The 17,462-nt window shown below is 40.1% G+C and overlaps 1 protein-coding gene across 3 annotated transcripts in view; it reads left to right on the top strand.

The window, feature by feature from the left end:
- Positions 1–3,730: 3,730 nt before the first annotated feature.
- COL11A1 (collagen type XI alpha 1 chain) overlaps positions 3,731–17,462 on the top strand; it is a 279,532-nt gene continuing 265,800 nt past the window's right edge. For 2 of the 3 annotated variants that reach the window (XM_056523427.1, XM_056523431.1), the window contains exon 1: positions 3,734–4,179. In XM_056523427.1, coding sequence (XP_056379402.1) covers positions 4,065–4,179 — 115 coding nt within the window. In that variant the 5' untranslated portion in view covers positions 3,734–4,064. Of the gene's footprint in view, positions 4,180–17,462 lie in introns of all 3 variants that reach the window. The other variant, XM_056523433.1, reaches the window with a different exon arrangement.

The following is a 17,462-nucleotide window of genomic DNA, read 5'->3' on the forward strand; positions in this document are numbered from 1 at the left end:
AGAAACTGACCTATAAAGATCTGCACTAAAGGTCAATTTCTCTGCATTTTTCACTGCAATGGAATGAGATGTTTTAAAGGGGTATTCCTTGGTAAATTAACTTTTTCCTTATTTTCATGATAGGGGATAAGTGTCAGATTACGGGGGATCCAACCTTGATCTCTAGAAGGGTGCTCTGACTTGCACATGTGCGCAGGGCTGGTGCAAGGATTTTTGCCACCCTAGGCAAAAGCTAATTGTGCCACCCTTGACCCCGTCCATTGGCTCCGCCCTTTAACACACCCCACCTTACTACTGGGGCAACACACTGTAACAAACCTCCTCCTCATGTAATTACCTTGCTTCTGGGGGGACACATTGTAACAATCCTCCTCATCATGTAATCTCCTTACTATTGGGGTGACACACTGTAACAAACCTCCTCCTCATGTAATCTCCTTACTACTGGGGTGACACACTGTAACAAACCTCCTCCTCATGTAATCTCCTTACTACTGGGGTGACACACTGTAACAAACCTCCTCCTCATGTAATCTCCTTACTACTGGGGTGACACACTGTAACAAACCTCCTCCTTGTGTAATCACTTTGCTACTGGGGTGACACACTGTAACAAACCTCCTCCTTGTGTAATTACTTTGCTACTGGGGTGACACACTGTAACAAACCTCCTCCTCATGTAATCACCTTACTACTGGGGTGACACACTGTAACAAACCTCCTCCTCATGTAATCTCCTTACTACTAGGGTGACACACTGTAACAAACCTCCTCCTCATGTAATCACTTTGCTACTGGGGTGACACACTGTAACAAACCTCCTCCTCATGTAATCTCCTTACTACTGGGGTGACACACTGCAACAAACCTCCTCCTCATGTAATCTCCTTACTACTGGGGTGACACACTGTAACAAACCTCCTCCTCATGTAATCACTTTGCTACTGGGGTGGCACACTGTAACAAACCTCCTCCTCATGTAATCTCCTTACTACTGGGGTGACACACTGTAACAAACCTCCTCCTCATGTAATCTCCTTACTACTGGGGTGACACACTGTAACAAACCCCCTCCTCATGTAATCTCCTTACTACTGGGGTGACACACTGTAACAAACCTCCTCCTCATGTATTCTCCTTATTATTGGGGTGACACTCTGTATCAAACCTCCTCCTCATGTATTCTCCTTATTATTGGGGTGACACTCTGTAACAAACCTCCTCCTCATGTATTCTCCTTATTATTGGGGTGACACTCTGTAACAACCCCCCCCCCCCCCCCCCCACTCATGTGACGGTGGTTCTGGCTGGGTCGGTGCCTCGGATGAGCCGTGGGTGCATCAGATGCTGGATGGTTGTTAGCTTTCTTTCAGCAGGTAGAGTGGTGCCCCCCATGAAGAGGGTGCTGTAGGCAGCTGCCTATTTTGCCTATAGGCAGAACCGTCCCTGCATGTATGTCCCTTCTCCATTCATTGTTTATGGATCTGCCGAAGAGAGCGCTTTACTCCGAGCCAAATCATCTTTCTATTCGAAACAAAGGAGTTGGGGGCCTTCATATGATGATCATGGTGGGTCCCAGAGGTCACACCCAGTGTGATCTGACACTTAAAGGGGTACTCCAGTACTGACCCCCTATCTGCTGGGACTCCCTGCTACCTCCTGCCCGGTACCCCAGCTCTCCTCATGTACGGAGCTACCACCAATCCGTGCACAAACCACATCTATATATGTCTATATGAGAACCGGACATACACAAGTGATGTGTGTGGACCACTTCTCTGTCACCACCACTGAGGAGAGTGGGGCGCCGGTCAGGAGATCACGGGGGTCCCAGTGTTCAGACTCCTGCGATCAGTCATGTATGGCCTTTCCTATGGATTGGGGATATGAACTTCAGTACTGGGGTTCCCCTTCAACTCCCATCCTGTGTATAGGGGGATAAGTTACTTAAACACAGAATACTTCTTTAAAATCTAATCTGCGCATCCTGTACTATAATCTGTACCCTGTAAGAACTACCCGTATGTATCAATGTATATTTACAAAATGTAAAGAGTCAATTACAGTGGTCTCCAAACTGTGGACCTCCATATGTTGCAAAACTACAACTCCCAGCATGCCCAGACAGTTTGGAGACCACTGGTTGGTAATAATATTTACAAATAAATGCATTTTCTCAACTCCAATTTTTTAAATCTCACCCACATGTCCTGTATTGTAATACCAAAGGCTGTCTGGGCATGCTGGGAGTTGTAGTTTTGAAACAGCTGGAGGCACCCTGGTTGGAAAACGATATATGAAGCTTTGTAACTCATAGACTGCTCTGCAGGGTTCATGCTGTGTTCACACTACAGAGATGCTGCTGTCTGGGCATGCTGGAAGTTGTAGTTTTGCAACAGCTGGAGGCACCCTGGTTGGGAAACACTAATATACAGCAATGACATACAAAGTACTGTGTGTATCAGGTAAGGAATAAAAGAACAAGTGTGTGGGATGCAGTAATGAAATGGGGAGTGGTAGTTTTGCAACAGCTGAAGGCACCCTGATTGGAGAACAATGACATACCAACGCTTTGTAACTCATAGACTGCTCTGCAAGGTTCATGCTGTGTTCACACTACAGAGATGCTGTTTTCCGGGTATGCTGAAAGTTGTAGTTTTGCAACAGCTGAAGGCGCCCTGGTTGGGAAACACTAATATACAGGAATGACATACAAAGTACTGTGTGTATCAGGTAAGGAATAAAAGAACAAGTGTGTGGGATGTAGTAATGAAACGGGGAGTTGTATTTTTGCAACAGCTGGAGGCACCCTGTTTGGGAAACACTAATATACAGGAATGACATACAAAGTACTGTGTGTATCAGGTAAGGAATAAAAGAACTAGTGTGTGGGATGTAGTAATGAAATGGGGAGTTGTAGTTTTGCAACAGCTGGAGGCCCCGTAGTTGGGAATCACTAATATACAGGAATGACATACAAAGTACTGTGTGTATCAGGTAAGGAATAAAAGAACAAGTGTGTGGGATGTAGTAATGAAATGGGGAGTTGTAGTTTTGCAACAGCTGGAGGCCCCGTGGTTGGGAATCACTAATATACAGGAATGACAATGTACTGTGTGTATCAGGTAAGGAATAAAAGAACAAGTGTGTTGGATGCAGTAATGAAATGGGGAGTTGTAGTTTTGCAACAGCTGGAGGCCCCGTGGTTGGCAAGCACTAATATACAGGAATGACAATGTACTGTGTGTATCAGGTAAGGAATAAAAGAACAAGTGTGTTGGATGCAGTAATGAAACGGGGAGTTGTAGTTTTGCAACAGCTGGAGGCACCCTGTTTGGGAAACACTAATATACAGGAATGACATACAATGTACTGTGTGTATCAGGTAAGGAATAAAAGAACAAGTGTGTGGGATGTAGTAATGAAACATTGTATCTATCCAAGTGCAAGTAGCAGCTGGTGCAGTGGGAAAGTTGTATCCTGTGCAGGAGAAGTGGTAATCCAGGGGGTGACTCTCCTCAGTGCAGACTCAGGACTGTGCACAGGAAGACCAGAAGGAGCTGTCACCCTCTCCTCCATCCCTCTGAACAAATATAGCTGGAGCCCTCTATTTTGGGAGGGTGGGAGATGGGGCCGGACCAACCTGGAGAGTCCTGTCTATGGGGAGGGTCTTTGATTTTTGGAAGCTGAATACTATTTGCCAAGCAGAGGAAGGCTGGAGAATGCCTGGAGACCCAGCAGAGGGGTCTTAGCCCAACCCTCTGACGGTGGGACTTTAGGAGGAGAGAGAGAGGTTTGCATTTTGATTAAAGCCCTCATACCTTCTTCAGTCTGCAGGCAGGGGACTGGGGAGGAACACATCTCAGCTGGGCAAAGGAGAAGAAAAGCTACCCCAAGCCCCCCTCCCCCTGTCAGACTTTTGGGTTTCTTCCTCCTCCTTATGGCTGTGTAGTGATCACCTCTTGGACTTTTTTTGGAAAGGAGCTGGTGCTCTAGATTGAACCCTGAGATTCTTTTATCATCTGGGGGGGGGAGGTTTGCTCCCATTTTTTTTGGAGTTGGAGATGGAGAGGTGGAACACAAGGTGGAAAACGAAAAGGAGGTTGTGGGATTCATCCCTTAGCTCCCTAATTCTCATCACTTTGACTTTCCTTTTCCAAGCTGCAGAGGTCAGAGGAGGTAAGACAAAAAAAAAAAAAAAAAAAGATCAAAAAAATATGGGGGGCAGCTGGGCCCCCCTCCATGACATCTTCCATCTTTACCCAAGAAATGTTACAGACCTGGAGAGAAAGTTGTAAGCCTTATGAGGATGATCGTCTGCTACAAGAGTCCCATGGCTGGATGCATTCACTTTGAGTGCTGCACGTAGAGTTCATTCATTTGATGGGAAGGTGGGGGCCGCTTCCAGAGATCAAGGAGGGGGGTAGCAGTATAGGGACACAGGTGGCAGGTCTCAGGACATAGGAGAGGACTCTGATCCTCATACTGCTGGATGGTCCTGTGTGAGTGCAGCTCATCCTGTCCTGGGGGTGGGAGATTGATGTGCATAGACATTTTGGGGGGCCAGGGGTTCAAGTAGAAATAAAAGGGCACTTCTTATAAAAAAAAAAAAAAAAAAATATATATATATATATATATATATATATATATATATTTGTAAAAACCATGTCAGTCCCAATCAGTAAGGGCATTATAGGGCAGGTGCATTAAAAGGGTCCCCTTTTGAGTCTATGGGTGGGAGATAAAGGTGATGGTGGTCCGTTAGGTGTCTATGGACAGGGAGAGAAGGGTGGATTTTTTTTTTCTCTCTCTTTCTCTGCAATGATACCTCTGTGCTAGGAATTCCTCCCCCCAGGGGATGTCACATTCAGACACGTCTATGAGAGGGGTGGAACCAGACACACAGACCCCACCAAATTCACAGTGCAGCCCCAATCTAGGAATACTCCTAAATGCAGAGCAGTGTTTCCCAAGCAGGGTGCCCCCAGCTGTTGCAAAACTACAACTCCCAACATGCCCGGACAGCCTTCGGCTGTCCGGGCATGTTGGGAGTTGTAGTTTTGCAACAGCTGGGGGCACCCTGCTTGGGAAACACTGATGTAGAGAATACTTCTATAGAACCACTCACTCCCTGAGACTTTATATTCTTTAATATAGTTATCTCCATGATAGGATCCATGAGCATCCTCCACTGCATCCTGCAAGCAATTGTATTCTGTAAACCATCAAATGTTGTGGAACTACAAATACCATGATGCCCTCTTGGCTTTATTGGATTTCCTATAGAACTCCAAACCTTCCATTGCTGGTACTTGTAGTTGCACAGCTCAGTGCTGATGTATCTCTAGTCTAATGTGTATAATGTCTATGGTGAAGTCACTTTAGCTGTGAATAAAGCTTTTACAGCATCTCCCCCTCCATAAGTTTAGTAAGACTGAAAAAAAAGCATCTATAGGGTTAACTAAATCTGGTTTAGGGGTTACATGCCACTCTTCGAACTCATTCTACAATGACAGTAAATCGTTTCCAATTGTATCAATAATGAATCAATATTTTATTTGATACTTATATTTATTTATTTATTTATTCATTTATTTATTTATTTTTTAATGTCTAGCTCCCACTATGATACATCAGTGTTTAGATGTGATGGGTCTCTAACAACCACAATCTCCATAGATATCTTCTTTATTACTTGAATGACACTGGTTGTATCTGCAGAATCCTGTTGTTTTGTTGTAAAATGTTAAGCATGCCTTGCAGAAATGTGCACCATTGTATAAGCAATCTGAATACCTTCCCTAGCCTGATGGGGGTGAAAGTCAAGATGTAGATCAGGCTAAGTGTATATAGTTCTCTATCTTCTATATCATATGGTTCTCTATCCTGTATATCATATAGCTGTCTATCCTGTATATCATATAGTTCTCTATCTTCTATATCATATGGTTCTCTATCCTGTATATCATATAGTTCTCTATCTTCTATATCATATAGTTCTCTATCCTGTATATCATATAGCTCTCTATCCTGTATATCATATAGTTCTCTATCTTCTATATCATATAGTTCTCTATCCTGTATATCATATAGTTCTCTATCCTGTATATCATATAGTTCTCTATCTTCTATATCATATGGTTCTCTATCCTGTATATCATATAGTTCTCTATCCTGTATATCATATAGTTCTCTATCCTGTATATCATATAGTTCTCTATCCTGTATATCATATAGTTCTCTATCCTGTATATCATATAGTTCTCTATCTTCTATATCATATAGTTCTCTATCCTGTATATCATATAGTTCTCGATCCTGTATATCATATAGTTCTCTATCCTGTATATCATATAGTTCTCTATCCTGTATATCATATAGTTCTCTATCCTGTATATCATATAGTTCTCTATCCTGTATATCATATAGTTCTCTATCTTCTATATCATATAGTTCTCTATCCTGTATATCATATAGTTCTCTATCTTGTATATCATATAGTTCTCTATCCTGTATATCATATAGTTCTCTATCTTGTATATCATATAGCTCTCTATCCTGTATATCATATAGTTCTCTATCCTGTATATCATATAGTTCTCTATTCTATATATCATATAGTTCTCTATCCTGTATATCATATAGTTCTCTATCCTGTATATCATATAGTTCTCTATCCTGTATATCATATAGTTCTCTATCCTGTATATCATATAGTTCTCTATCCTGTATATCATATAGCTCTCTATCCTGTATATCATATAGTTCTCTATCTTGTATATCATATAGCTCTCTATCCTGTATATCATATAGTTCTCTATCTTCTATATCATATAGTTCTCTATCCTGTATATCATATAGTTCTCTATTCTATATATCATATAGTTCTCTATCCTGTATATCATATAGTTCTCTATCCTGTATATCATATAGTTCTCTATCCTGTATATCATATAGTTCTCTATCCTATATATCATATAGCTCTCTATCCTGTATATCATATAGTTCTCTATCCTGTATATCATATAGTTCTCTATCCTGTATATCATATAGTTCTCTATCCTGTATATCATATAGTTCTCTATCCTGTATATCATATAGTTCTCTATCCTGTATATCATATAGTTCTCTATCCTGTATATCATATAGTTCTCTATCCTGTATATCATATAGTTCTCTATCTTGTATAGTATATAGTTCTCTCTCCTGTATATCATATAGTTCTCTATCTTGTATAGTATATAGTTCTCTATCTTGTATAGTATATAGTTCTCTATCTTGTATATCATATAGCTCTCTATCCTGTATATCATATAGTTCTCTATCCTGTATATCATATAGTTCTCTATCTTCTATATCATATAGTTCTCTATCTTGTATATCATATAGTTCTCTATCCTTTATATCATATAGTTATCTATCCTGTATATCATATAGTTCTCTATCCTGTATATCATATAGTTCTCTATCCTGTATATCATATAGTTCTCTATCCTGTATATCATATAGTTCTCTATCTTGTATAGTATATAGTTCTCTCTCCTGTATATCATATAGTTCTCTATCTTGTATAGTATATAGTTCTCTATCTTGTATATCATATGGTTCTCTATCCTGTATATCATATAGCTCTCTATCCTGTATATCATATAGTTCTCTATCTTGTATATCATATAGTTCTCTATCCTGTATATCATATAGTTCTCTATCTTCTATATCATATGGTTCTCTATCCTGTATATCATATAGCTCTCTATCCTGTATATCATATAGTTCTCTATCCTGTATATCATATAGTTCTCTATCCTGTATATCATATAGTTCTCTATCCTGTATATCATATAGTTCTCTATCTTCTATATCATATGGTTCTCTATCCTGTATATCATATAGTTCTCTATCCTGTATATCATATAGTTCTCTATCCTGTATAGTACTGTATATAGTTCTCTATCTTGTATAGTATATAGCTCTCTATCCTGTATATCATATAGCTCTCTATCTTGTATAGTATATACCTCTATATCCTGTATATCATATACTTCTCTATCCTGTATATCATATAGCTTTCTATCCTGTATATCATATAGCTGTCTATCCTGTATATCATATAGTTCTCTATCCTGTATATCATATAGTTCTCTATCCTGTATATCATATAGTTCTCTATCTTGTATAGTATATAGTTCTCTATCCTGTATATCATATAGTTCTCTATCCTGTATATCATATAGTTCTCTATCCTGTATATCATATAGTTCTCTATCTTGTATAGTATATAGTTCTCTCTCCTGTATATCATATAGTTCTCTATCCTGTATATCATATAGTTCTCTATCTTGTATAGTATATAGTTCTCTCTCCTGTATATCATATAGTTCTCTATCCTGTATATCATATAGTTCTCTATCCTGTATATCATATAGTTCTCTATCCTGTATAGTACTGTATATAGTTCTCTATCTTGTATAGTATATAGCTCTCTATCCTGTATATCATATAGCTCTCTATCTTGTATAGTATATACCTCTATATCCTGTATATCATATACTTCTCTATCCTGTATATCATATAGCTTTCTATCCTGTATATCATATAGCTGTCTATCCTGTATATCATATAGTTCTCTATCCTGTATATCATATAGTTCTCTATCCTGTATATCATATAGTTCTCTATCTTGTATAGTATATAGTTCTCTATCCTGTATATCATATAGTTCTCTATCCTGTATATCATATAGTTCTCTATCCTGTATATCATATAGTTCTCTATCTTGTATAGTATATAGTTCTCTCTCCTGTATATCATATAGTTCTCTATCCTGTATATCATATAGTTCTCTATCTTGTATAGTATATAGTTCTCTCTCCTGTATATCATATAGTTCTCTATCCTGTATATCATATAGTTCTCTATCTTGTATAGTATATAGCTCTCTATCCTGTATATCATATAGCTCTCTATCCTGTATATCATATAGTTCTCTATCTTGTATAGTATATAGTTCTCTCTCCTGTATATCATATAGCTTTCTATCTTAACCAGAAGTTAAGCATATTTCATCCTACAGGCAGGAGGACACGTTGCATTTAGTGGTGAGATTCTGTATAACAAGCTGCATGGCCAACAAGAGCCCCACAGTGGGCGATATAATGGGGGCACTGTGTGCAGGGCTCCTATATGGTAGTTGTGGCAATATTTGTCTAGTAGGACTGGTCGTGCACACAGTAGTGTAGTGTGCATGCTGCCTGCCTTCTGCCCTCTTCTGGTCTCTCACATTCACCAAGCTCCAGCAGCAAAAGGTGAACTGAGGATTCTTTATACTCTAGAAAGGAAATAAAATCCTCTCATATGATCCTGAGCAGGACAGATTAGCAGTGTGACAAGGTCCCTGCGCTCTGCATATCCCCATCCGCCACCTATATTAACTATACAGGAATTTTACTTATACACCCATAAGGCCAAATTCCTCTCTAGTCATTTTTCATTTCCCCTTTAGGCCATTTAGGGATATGTTTTAACCAGTAATTTCAATGTACAGTTGTAGTAGAGCCGAGTTAGTCCTTTGGCTCATTATATTACCACAATCATATATATATATATATATATATATATATATATATATATATATATATACTGATGTGCTGGAGAACATAGCACCTTCAGCTCTGCTACATCTGTAGGTGTAGGTGCAGGCAGTTATATGTTGTAATATATCATTTGCATTGTATTTTAGGAGACATATTGATGGAAAGGTGAATTTTTATCTATTAAAGATCCAAGATATTTGGGGGAACGTCCCCCAGTTGTAGGGGCTATAGAAGTGTTTTCCAACCAGGGTGCCTCCAGGTGTTGCAAAACTACACCATCCAGCATGCTGTGACAGCCAAAGGCTGTCCAGGCATGTTGGGAGTTGTAGTTTTGCAACATCTGGAGGCACCCTGGTTGGAAAACACTTCTATAGCCCCTACAACTGGGAGACGTTCCCCCAAATTTCTTGGATCTTTAATAGCACCTTCAGCTCTGCTACATCTGTAGGTGTAGGTGCAGGTAGTTATATGTTGTAATATATCGTTTGCATTGTATTTTAGGAGACATATTGATGGGAAGGGGAATTTTTATCTATTAAAGATCCAAGATATTTGGGGGAACGTCGCCCAGTTGTAGGGGCTATAGAAGTGTTTTCCAACCAGGGGGCCTCCAGGTCTTGCAAAACTACAACTCCCAGCATGCCTGGACAGCCGAAGGCTGTCCAGGCATGTTGGGAGTTGTAGTTTTGCAACATCTGGAGGCACCAAACACTGGGCTACAGGCATCCATAAGGCTTTCTCCAGTTCCTAGACACAGACCTGGTAATGCATGATTTCCTTTGTCTGCTACTTTTAGGAATGTTCTGTGGTTTTCGGGGCAGATAATTGTATGTTCTGAATTAGTAGGACAGAGAAGATTGTAAAGAGCCTGAACTATGAGTTCCCCATCCCTGTCATTAAAGTAGTTTCCTACAGAAATTGCCACTTGCACACAGGTCTTAAGAAAAAAAAAAAAAAAGGAGACTGAATAAGTCAAATTACATTTATTTTCTAAAGTCAGGGTCAATACCCCTGCCCTGCATTCTATGGTATTATTCACACTTGAAATCAGATCTGGAGCAGGTTAACTCTCTGTGGTCCAAACAGGCCCCAAACCACATGCAACAGGCCCTGAAATTGATAGCAGATGTTCTTCTTCTTCTTCTTCTTCATCTGCAGCACTTGGGATACATTGTAACAAGTTATGGTTTTTTTTTCTTCTCATTTCTTTGCTTTATTCTGACAAGTAAATGGTAACTTTGTACAATCCATAACCCACTCCACCTAAGATGTGCGTGTAACTCTATCCTGTAGGTGTTTATAAAGGGTTACTTATAGTAAGGCCCCTTAGGATCCCAGACATGTGGAGACACGAAGCTAATAACACCTAAAATGAGACATAGCTAGAAAGAAGAAAGTAAAAACTAAATTAAAAAAATTAAATAAAATAAAAAATACAGTTTGGAATAGTAGAGTACAGATGTAGCAGAGCTCAATATGTTGCTAAGTAGAAAACAGTGAAAATCTGTTGATATTATAATGTCTTGTTCTCAGCTTCTTATTAATATATCTGATAGGAAAAGGACACATGAGGGACATATTCTCTGCTATTTGTATGGCGCCACCCTATTCTGTAGCGCTGTACAAAGATTGCACGCCTTATGGGTCTTATAAAAAGAATTACTTTTAAGAACTGTATCATCTGCTATATGAATAGCACCAACCTACGCTGTAGGGCTGTACAAAGATTGGACGCCTTTTGGGTCTTATCAAAAGAATTACTTTTAAGAACTTTATCATCTGCTATATGAATAGCACCAACCTCCACTGTGGCGTTGTACACAGAATTCACTGTATCAAAAAGTTACTTTTTGGATAGGTATAGTGTAAAGTACATCTTTATACACAAGAGAACTGTATCATCTGCTATATGAATAGCACCAACCTACGCTGTAGCGCTGTACACAGAATGCACTGTATCAAAAGTTACTTTTTGGATAGGTATAGTGTAAAGTACATCTTTATACACAAGTATTGTATCATTTGCTATTTGTATAGCACCAACCTATGCCATAGAGTTGTATGCAGGATTCGCATAGCACGGCCCTTGTATCTGGATTCACTTTTTGGACAGGTATAGTGTAAAGTACATCTCTTATACACGAGAGAACTGTATCATCTGTTCTTTGTATAGCACCAACCTATGCTGTAGCGCTGTGCAAAGATTGCACACCTTATGGGTCTTGTAAAAAGAATTACTTTTAAGAACTGTATCCTCTACTATTTGAATGGCACCGACCTATGCTGTAGCGCTGTACACAGAATTCACACACTGTGGCTCTTGTATCAGAATTCAATGTTTGGATAGGTAAAGTCTTAAGTAGATGTTATATACAAAGGACACGTGAGAAATGTGTCGTCTGCTATTTGTATAGCGCCGACATATTCCGTAGTGCTTGGCGCAGAATGCACCAATTCTTATCTAAAACTCATATTTGAGAAAGGTATTTTCGGTATTTTCGTATAGGGCCAACATATTCCGTAGTGCTGTGCACTGACTGCACACACCATGGCTCTTGTATTAACATTCCCATCTGGGAAACATCTCAATGGCTATTCATATAGCACCAACCTATTCCGTAGCGCTCACACTACGCCCCTTGTATCTCAATCCCCTTTTGCGCAGGTTTACTCTGCAGCCACAATGAGTAGACTTCTTACCAAGGAGCGCCATTGTTTATAGCTCTGGAAAAAAAAAAAAAAAAGGTTCAACATTTTTGCAGCGATTGTTTCTGAATCGCTATATTTGTTCCAGATTCACCATATGTAGAATAAAAAAAAAGAGGGGGGAGCAAAGTTTACATAAACTCCCACCAGCCCCCATTTTTTTCCCCTCCTAGTATGATTCCAGGCAGACACTAGACCCTTTAACACAGAGGAGAGTCGGATTAAATGGCGTTTTGTCCTTTTGCCAACGTTTTTTCCTTTTTTTTTTTTTTTTTCCGGCGGTAAAAAATAACATAGAAATGTTAAAAATGTAGCAGAAAAGAGAAGCGCACAATTGACACTTTGTTTGGAGGTATGAATCCAGGCTGAAGCGAAATGATTAAATAAACTTGAGTGGGATGAAGAAGGGGGGGAAGGTTGGTTTTCGGAAAAAAAAAAAAAAAACTGGAATTGAGTTGAGTCCCAGGGATCAGCAGGTGAAATGGTTGGAGGAGCAGACACTCAGGGTTTTGCTTAGAAAAACAGCAGCAGAGGGAACAGGGCCTGGCTTTCTCCTCAGGCTTGTCTCCCCTTTCATGGCCGAGGGGCGTGTTTAGGGCTCCTTGCACCTCTGACTTGTAGCTGACACTGAAATATGAGTGCTATGCGGATTTTTTAGAATGTCCCTTTGAGCTGAATTCTCAATTGATTCCTTTCTAGAATGAGAGTGAGCATTCCACATTTGTCCTCCAAGGGCCCCTATGTCCGCGCTCTTTGCAGACCACAACCACTTCTTCGGTAGCATGTGTGATTTTAGGGCCTTTACACGGCCATGAGAAATAGTTGGGCGTCTTGTAGCCTACAACCAGACGTTACTCTACTTTTTCTTTCTTTTTTTTTTACTTTTTTTTTTTACTTCTATTCTTTTACTGGAGATGATTACTTTGCAGTGTGTTTCGCATGTGGCCAGCTGGCCCTCAGACCGAGACCCTCGGGATGAAGTCAGCTCCCCTCCTCTTCGCCCCTTGACTGATTTCACACTACAAATGGGCGACTGCCAAAGATAGAGCCAATAGATGGGAACACATGTTATGGTTGTGAAGTAAAAAAAAAAAAAAAAAAAGTTCATTCATTGAGTAACTTTTATTATTGGGGGATTCTTTAATTCTGAGTTTTTTTGTTTGTTTGTTTTTTTGGTTAAGATGCAGTAAACTAATAAGGGCTTTATTTTCCATTAGGTGGCCATGGCCACTGCCTAGGACGGCAGTGTTGAGTAAAGGTACGTTCCTACGGGCGGATTATCTGTGGACTTTCCACTGCGTATATGCTGCCGAAAATCCGCAGCGGATTTTTCTACCATTGACTTCAACGGGTCAGCAGAAAATCCGCCATAGAGGCAGATTTACAGATTTTCCTTCGGACCCATTGAAGTCAATAGTAGCAAAATCCGATGCGGATTTTCAGCAGCAGATACACAGCAGAAAAGGAAAATCTGCAGGTAATCCACCCGTGTGAATGTACCCTTAAGAAAAAAAAAAAAGAAATCGAGTCTGATGTTGACCCTAGAAAAGTGTTTTCCAACAGGGTGCCTCCAGCTGTTGCGAAACTACAATTCTCAGCATGCCCAGACAACTACCGGTTGTCTGGGAATGCTGGGAGTTGTAGTTTTAAAATAGCTGGAGGTCTACCACTGTTCTATAATGTGTAGAGTAAGGAATGAAAGCTAAGGCTATCCAGGCCTAATATACTCATATACCCTAGCTCTCCAAACTGTGGACCTCCAGCTGTTGCAAAACTGCAACTCCCAGCATGCCCGGACAGCCTTTGGCTGTCCGGGCATGCTGGAAGTTGTAGTTTTGCAACAGCTGGAGGTCTGCAGCTTGGTGACAACTTGTGTGGAATCAGGAATGGAAGGTAAGGCTGTCCACAGATTGGAGACCTAGTGATAGGATCATATAACATAGTAACATAGTTCATAAGGTTGATAAAAGACCGGAGTCCATCAAGTTCAACCTATAACCTTAATGAGTCCCTACTGAGTTGAGTTGATCCAGATGAAGGCAAAAAACCCTCATACTAGAGGTAAAAATTGCTCCCTGAGTTGATCCAGATGAAGGCAAAAAACCCTCATACTAGAGGTAAAAATTGCTCCCTGACTCCAAATATGGCATCAAAAGAAATCCCTGGATCAACGTTCTGTCCCTATAAATCTAGAATCCATGACCTGTAATGTTATTATTCTCCAAAAATGCATCCAGACCCCTTTTAAATTCTTATACAGAGTTCCCCATGACCACCTCCTCAGGCAGAGAATTCCACAGTCTCACTGCTCTTACAGTAAAGAACCCCCGTCTGTGCTGGTGTAGAAACCTTCTTTCCTCAAGACATAGAGGATGTCCCCTTGTTATAGATACAGTCCTGGGTATAAATAGATCATGGGAGAGATCTCTGTACGGCCCCCTGATATATTTATACATAGTTATTAGGTCGCCCCTAAGCCTTCTTTTTTCTAAACTAAATAACCCCAATTCTGATAATCTTTCTGGGTACTGTAGTCCTCCCATTCCCCGTATTACCCTGGTTGCCCGTCTTTGAACCCTCTCCAGCTCCACTATATCTTTCTTGTACACTGGTGCCCAGTCCTGTACACAGTATTCTATGTGTGGTCTGACCAGTACTTTACACAGTATTCTATGTGTGGTCTGACTAGTGATTTATACAGCGGTAGTATTATTTCCTTGTCCTGGGCATCTAGGCCCCTATTGATGCACCCCAGGATTTTATTTGCCTTGGCAGCAGCTGCCTGACACTGATCACTACAGCTAAAATTACTGTTAACTAAGACTCCTAAATCCTTTTCCATGTCAGTCATCCCAAGTGTTCTCCCATTTAATACATAATATCAGCCCAGATTTTTCCTCCCCATGTGCATTACCTTACATTTATCATTGTTGAACCTCATCTGCCACTTCTCAGCCCAATCCTCCAACCTATCCAGATCCATTTGTAACAGTGCACTGTCCTCTATTGTGTTTACCGCTTTACAGAATTTAGTATCATCTGCAAAGATTGCTACTTTACTATTCATCCCCTCTACAAGGTCATTAATAAATATATTAAATAGGACAGGACCCAAGACTGACCCCTGTGGTCCCCACTAGTAACAGTCACCCAATCAGAATAAGTACCATTAATAACCACCCTCTGTTTCCTATCACTGAGCCAGTTACTTACCCACTTACACACATTCTCCCCCAGCCCAATCCTTCTCATTTTATGCACCAACCGTTTATGTGGCACCATATGAAATGCTTTGGAAAAATCCAGATATACGACATCCAGCGATTGCCCCTGGTCCAGTCTGGAGCTCACCTCCTCATAAAAGCTGATCAGGTTAGTTTGACAGGACCGATTCCTCATAAAGCCATGCTGATATGCGGTAATACATTTATTTTTATCAAGATACTCCACAATAGCATCCCTAAGAAAACCATCATACAATTTACATAGAACGGAGGTTAAACTAACAGGTCTATAATTCTCGGGGTCACCTTTTGACCCCTTTTTAAATATTGGCACCACATTTGCCATGTGCCAGTCCTGGGGAACAGTCCCTGTCACTATAGAGTCCCTGAATATAAAAAATAGGGGTCTGTCTATTACATTACTTAATTCCTTTAGAACACAGGGGTGAATGCCATCTGGACCTGGTGGAGAATGGACATCATCTTAACCATGGCATTGCCCAAAAAAGGCAAAGGCTGTCCAGGCATGCTGGGAGTTGTAGTTTTGCATCAGCTGAAGGTCTGCATTTTGGTGGCCGTGTTGAGTGCAGTTGATCCTAGTGCAGTGTTTCCCAACCAGGGTGCCTCCATCTGTTTCAAAACTACAATTCCCAGCATGCTGGGAGTTGTAGTTTTATAGTCCACCACTATCCTAAAACGTGTAGAATAAGATATGGAAACTGTGGGCTGTCCAAGCCTAATATACTCCCATAACCTAGGTCTCCAAACTGCGGACCACCACCTGTTGCAATACTACAACTCCCAACATGCTCGGACAGCCATCAACTGTCCGGGCATGCTGGGAGTTGTAGTTTTGCAACAGCTAGAGGTCCGCAGCTCGGAGACAACTTGTGCAGAACTGGGAACGGAAGGTAAGGCTGTCCAAGCGTATGATGGGGTCGACCCATATATACTGTACGTTATATGGAAAAATCTTATCCCAGTGATGTCATGTTGGATTTGGGAAAAATAGTTTGGCAGCCTCAAGGAAACAGCAAGCCGGGCCAAATGGGATGGCGGGGTGCACAGCTAGACGGCACTATTTAGCTGTTATATACAGTATTATAGTAGAGGACAGGTATAGGGACAGCAAGGGATAAAGGCTTGTTATAAGACATAGGATCAATTCCTCGAAACCTGTGCAGAGGGACAATGGCGTAGTTGCCCATAGCAACTGATCCAGGTTTCATGATTCAGAGGCCTTTTCTGGAATCTGATTGGCTGTTATGGGCAACTGAATAATGCATTCGATTTTGAGGTAATTCATGAAAGTGTCCGATAAGTGATATTGTACTTGAGAGGCTATATATATATATATATATATATATATATATATATATATATATATACACACACATATTAGTAATAAGGATGATAACATATTATATATTATAATATAATATAATAAAAATAATAAATGTATATATATATATGTCCCGTTTGTTAAACTATCTGCTTATCCACTATATATATATATATATATATATATATATATATATATATATTTATATATATATATATATATATATATATATATATATATATATATATTGGATAAGATAAGCAGATAGTTTAGCAGGACAAATAAATTGCAGAAATGGTATATAAGATGCCACCATTTCTTGCATTGACTTTTCTAAAATTCTTTGCTTGGAATGCGCCATTCTAGCAGCTATACAATAGATGTCACCATTTTATGGCCACTGGGATGTTCTCCGGCTCACACATATGCTTCCATTCAGTTATTTGCTGGCTGCATTCTATGACTGTAGACCCCCCACCCTAGTGACCCCTGAAACAGAAGAGATAAAGTAAACACATGTGGTCTAAGTCTGTCCCAAGTGAAAGAGCAAACAGACTGCTGCAAACACATGGGAGGTGTAAAAAAGTCTCTCTTTTT

The sequence above is a fragment of the Hyla sarda genome, chromosome 6 (assembly GCF_029499605.1).
Source record: "Hyla sarda isolate aHylSar1 chromosome 6, aHylSar1.hap1, whole genome shotgun sequence".
Lineage (NCBI taxonomy): Eukaryota > Metazoa > Chordata > Amphibia > Anura > Hylidae > Hyla > Hyla sarda.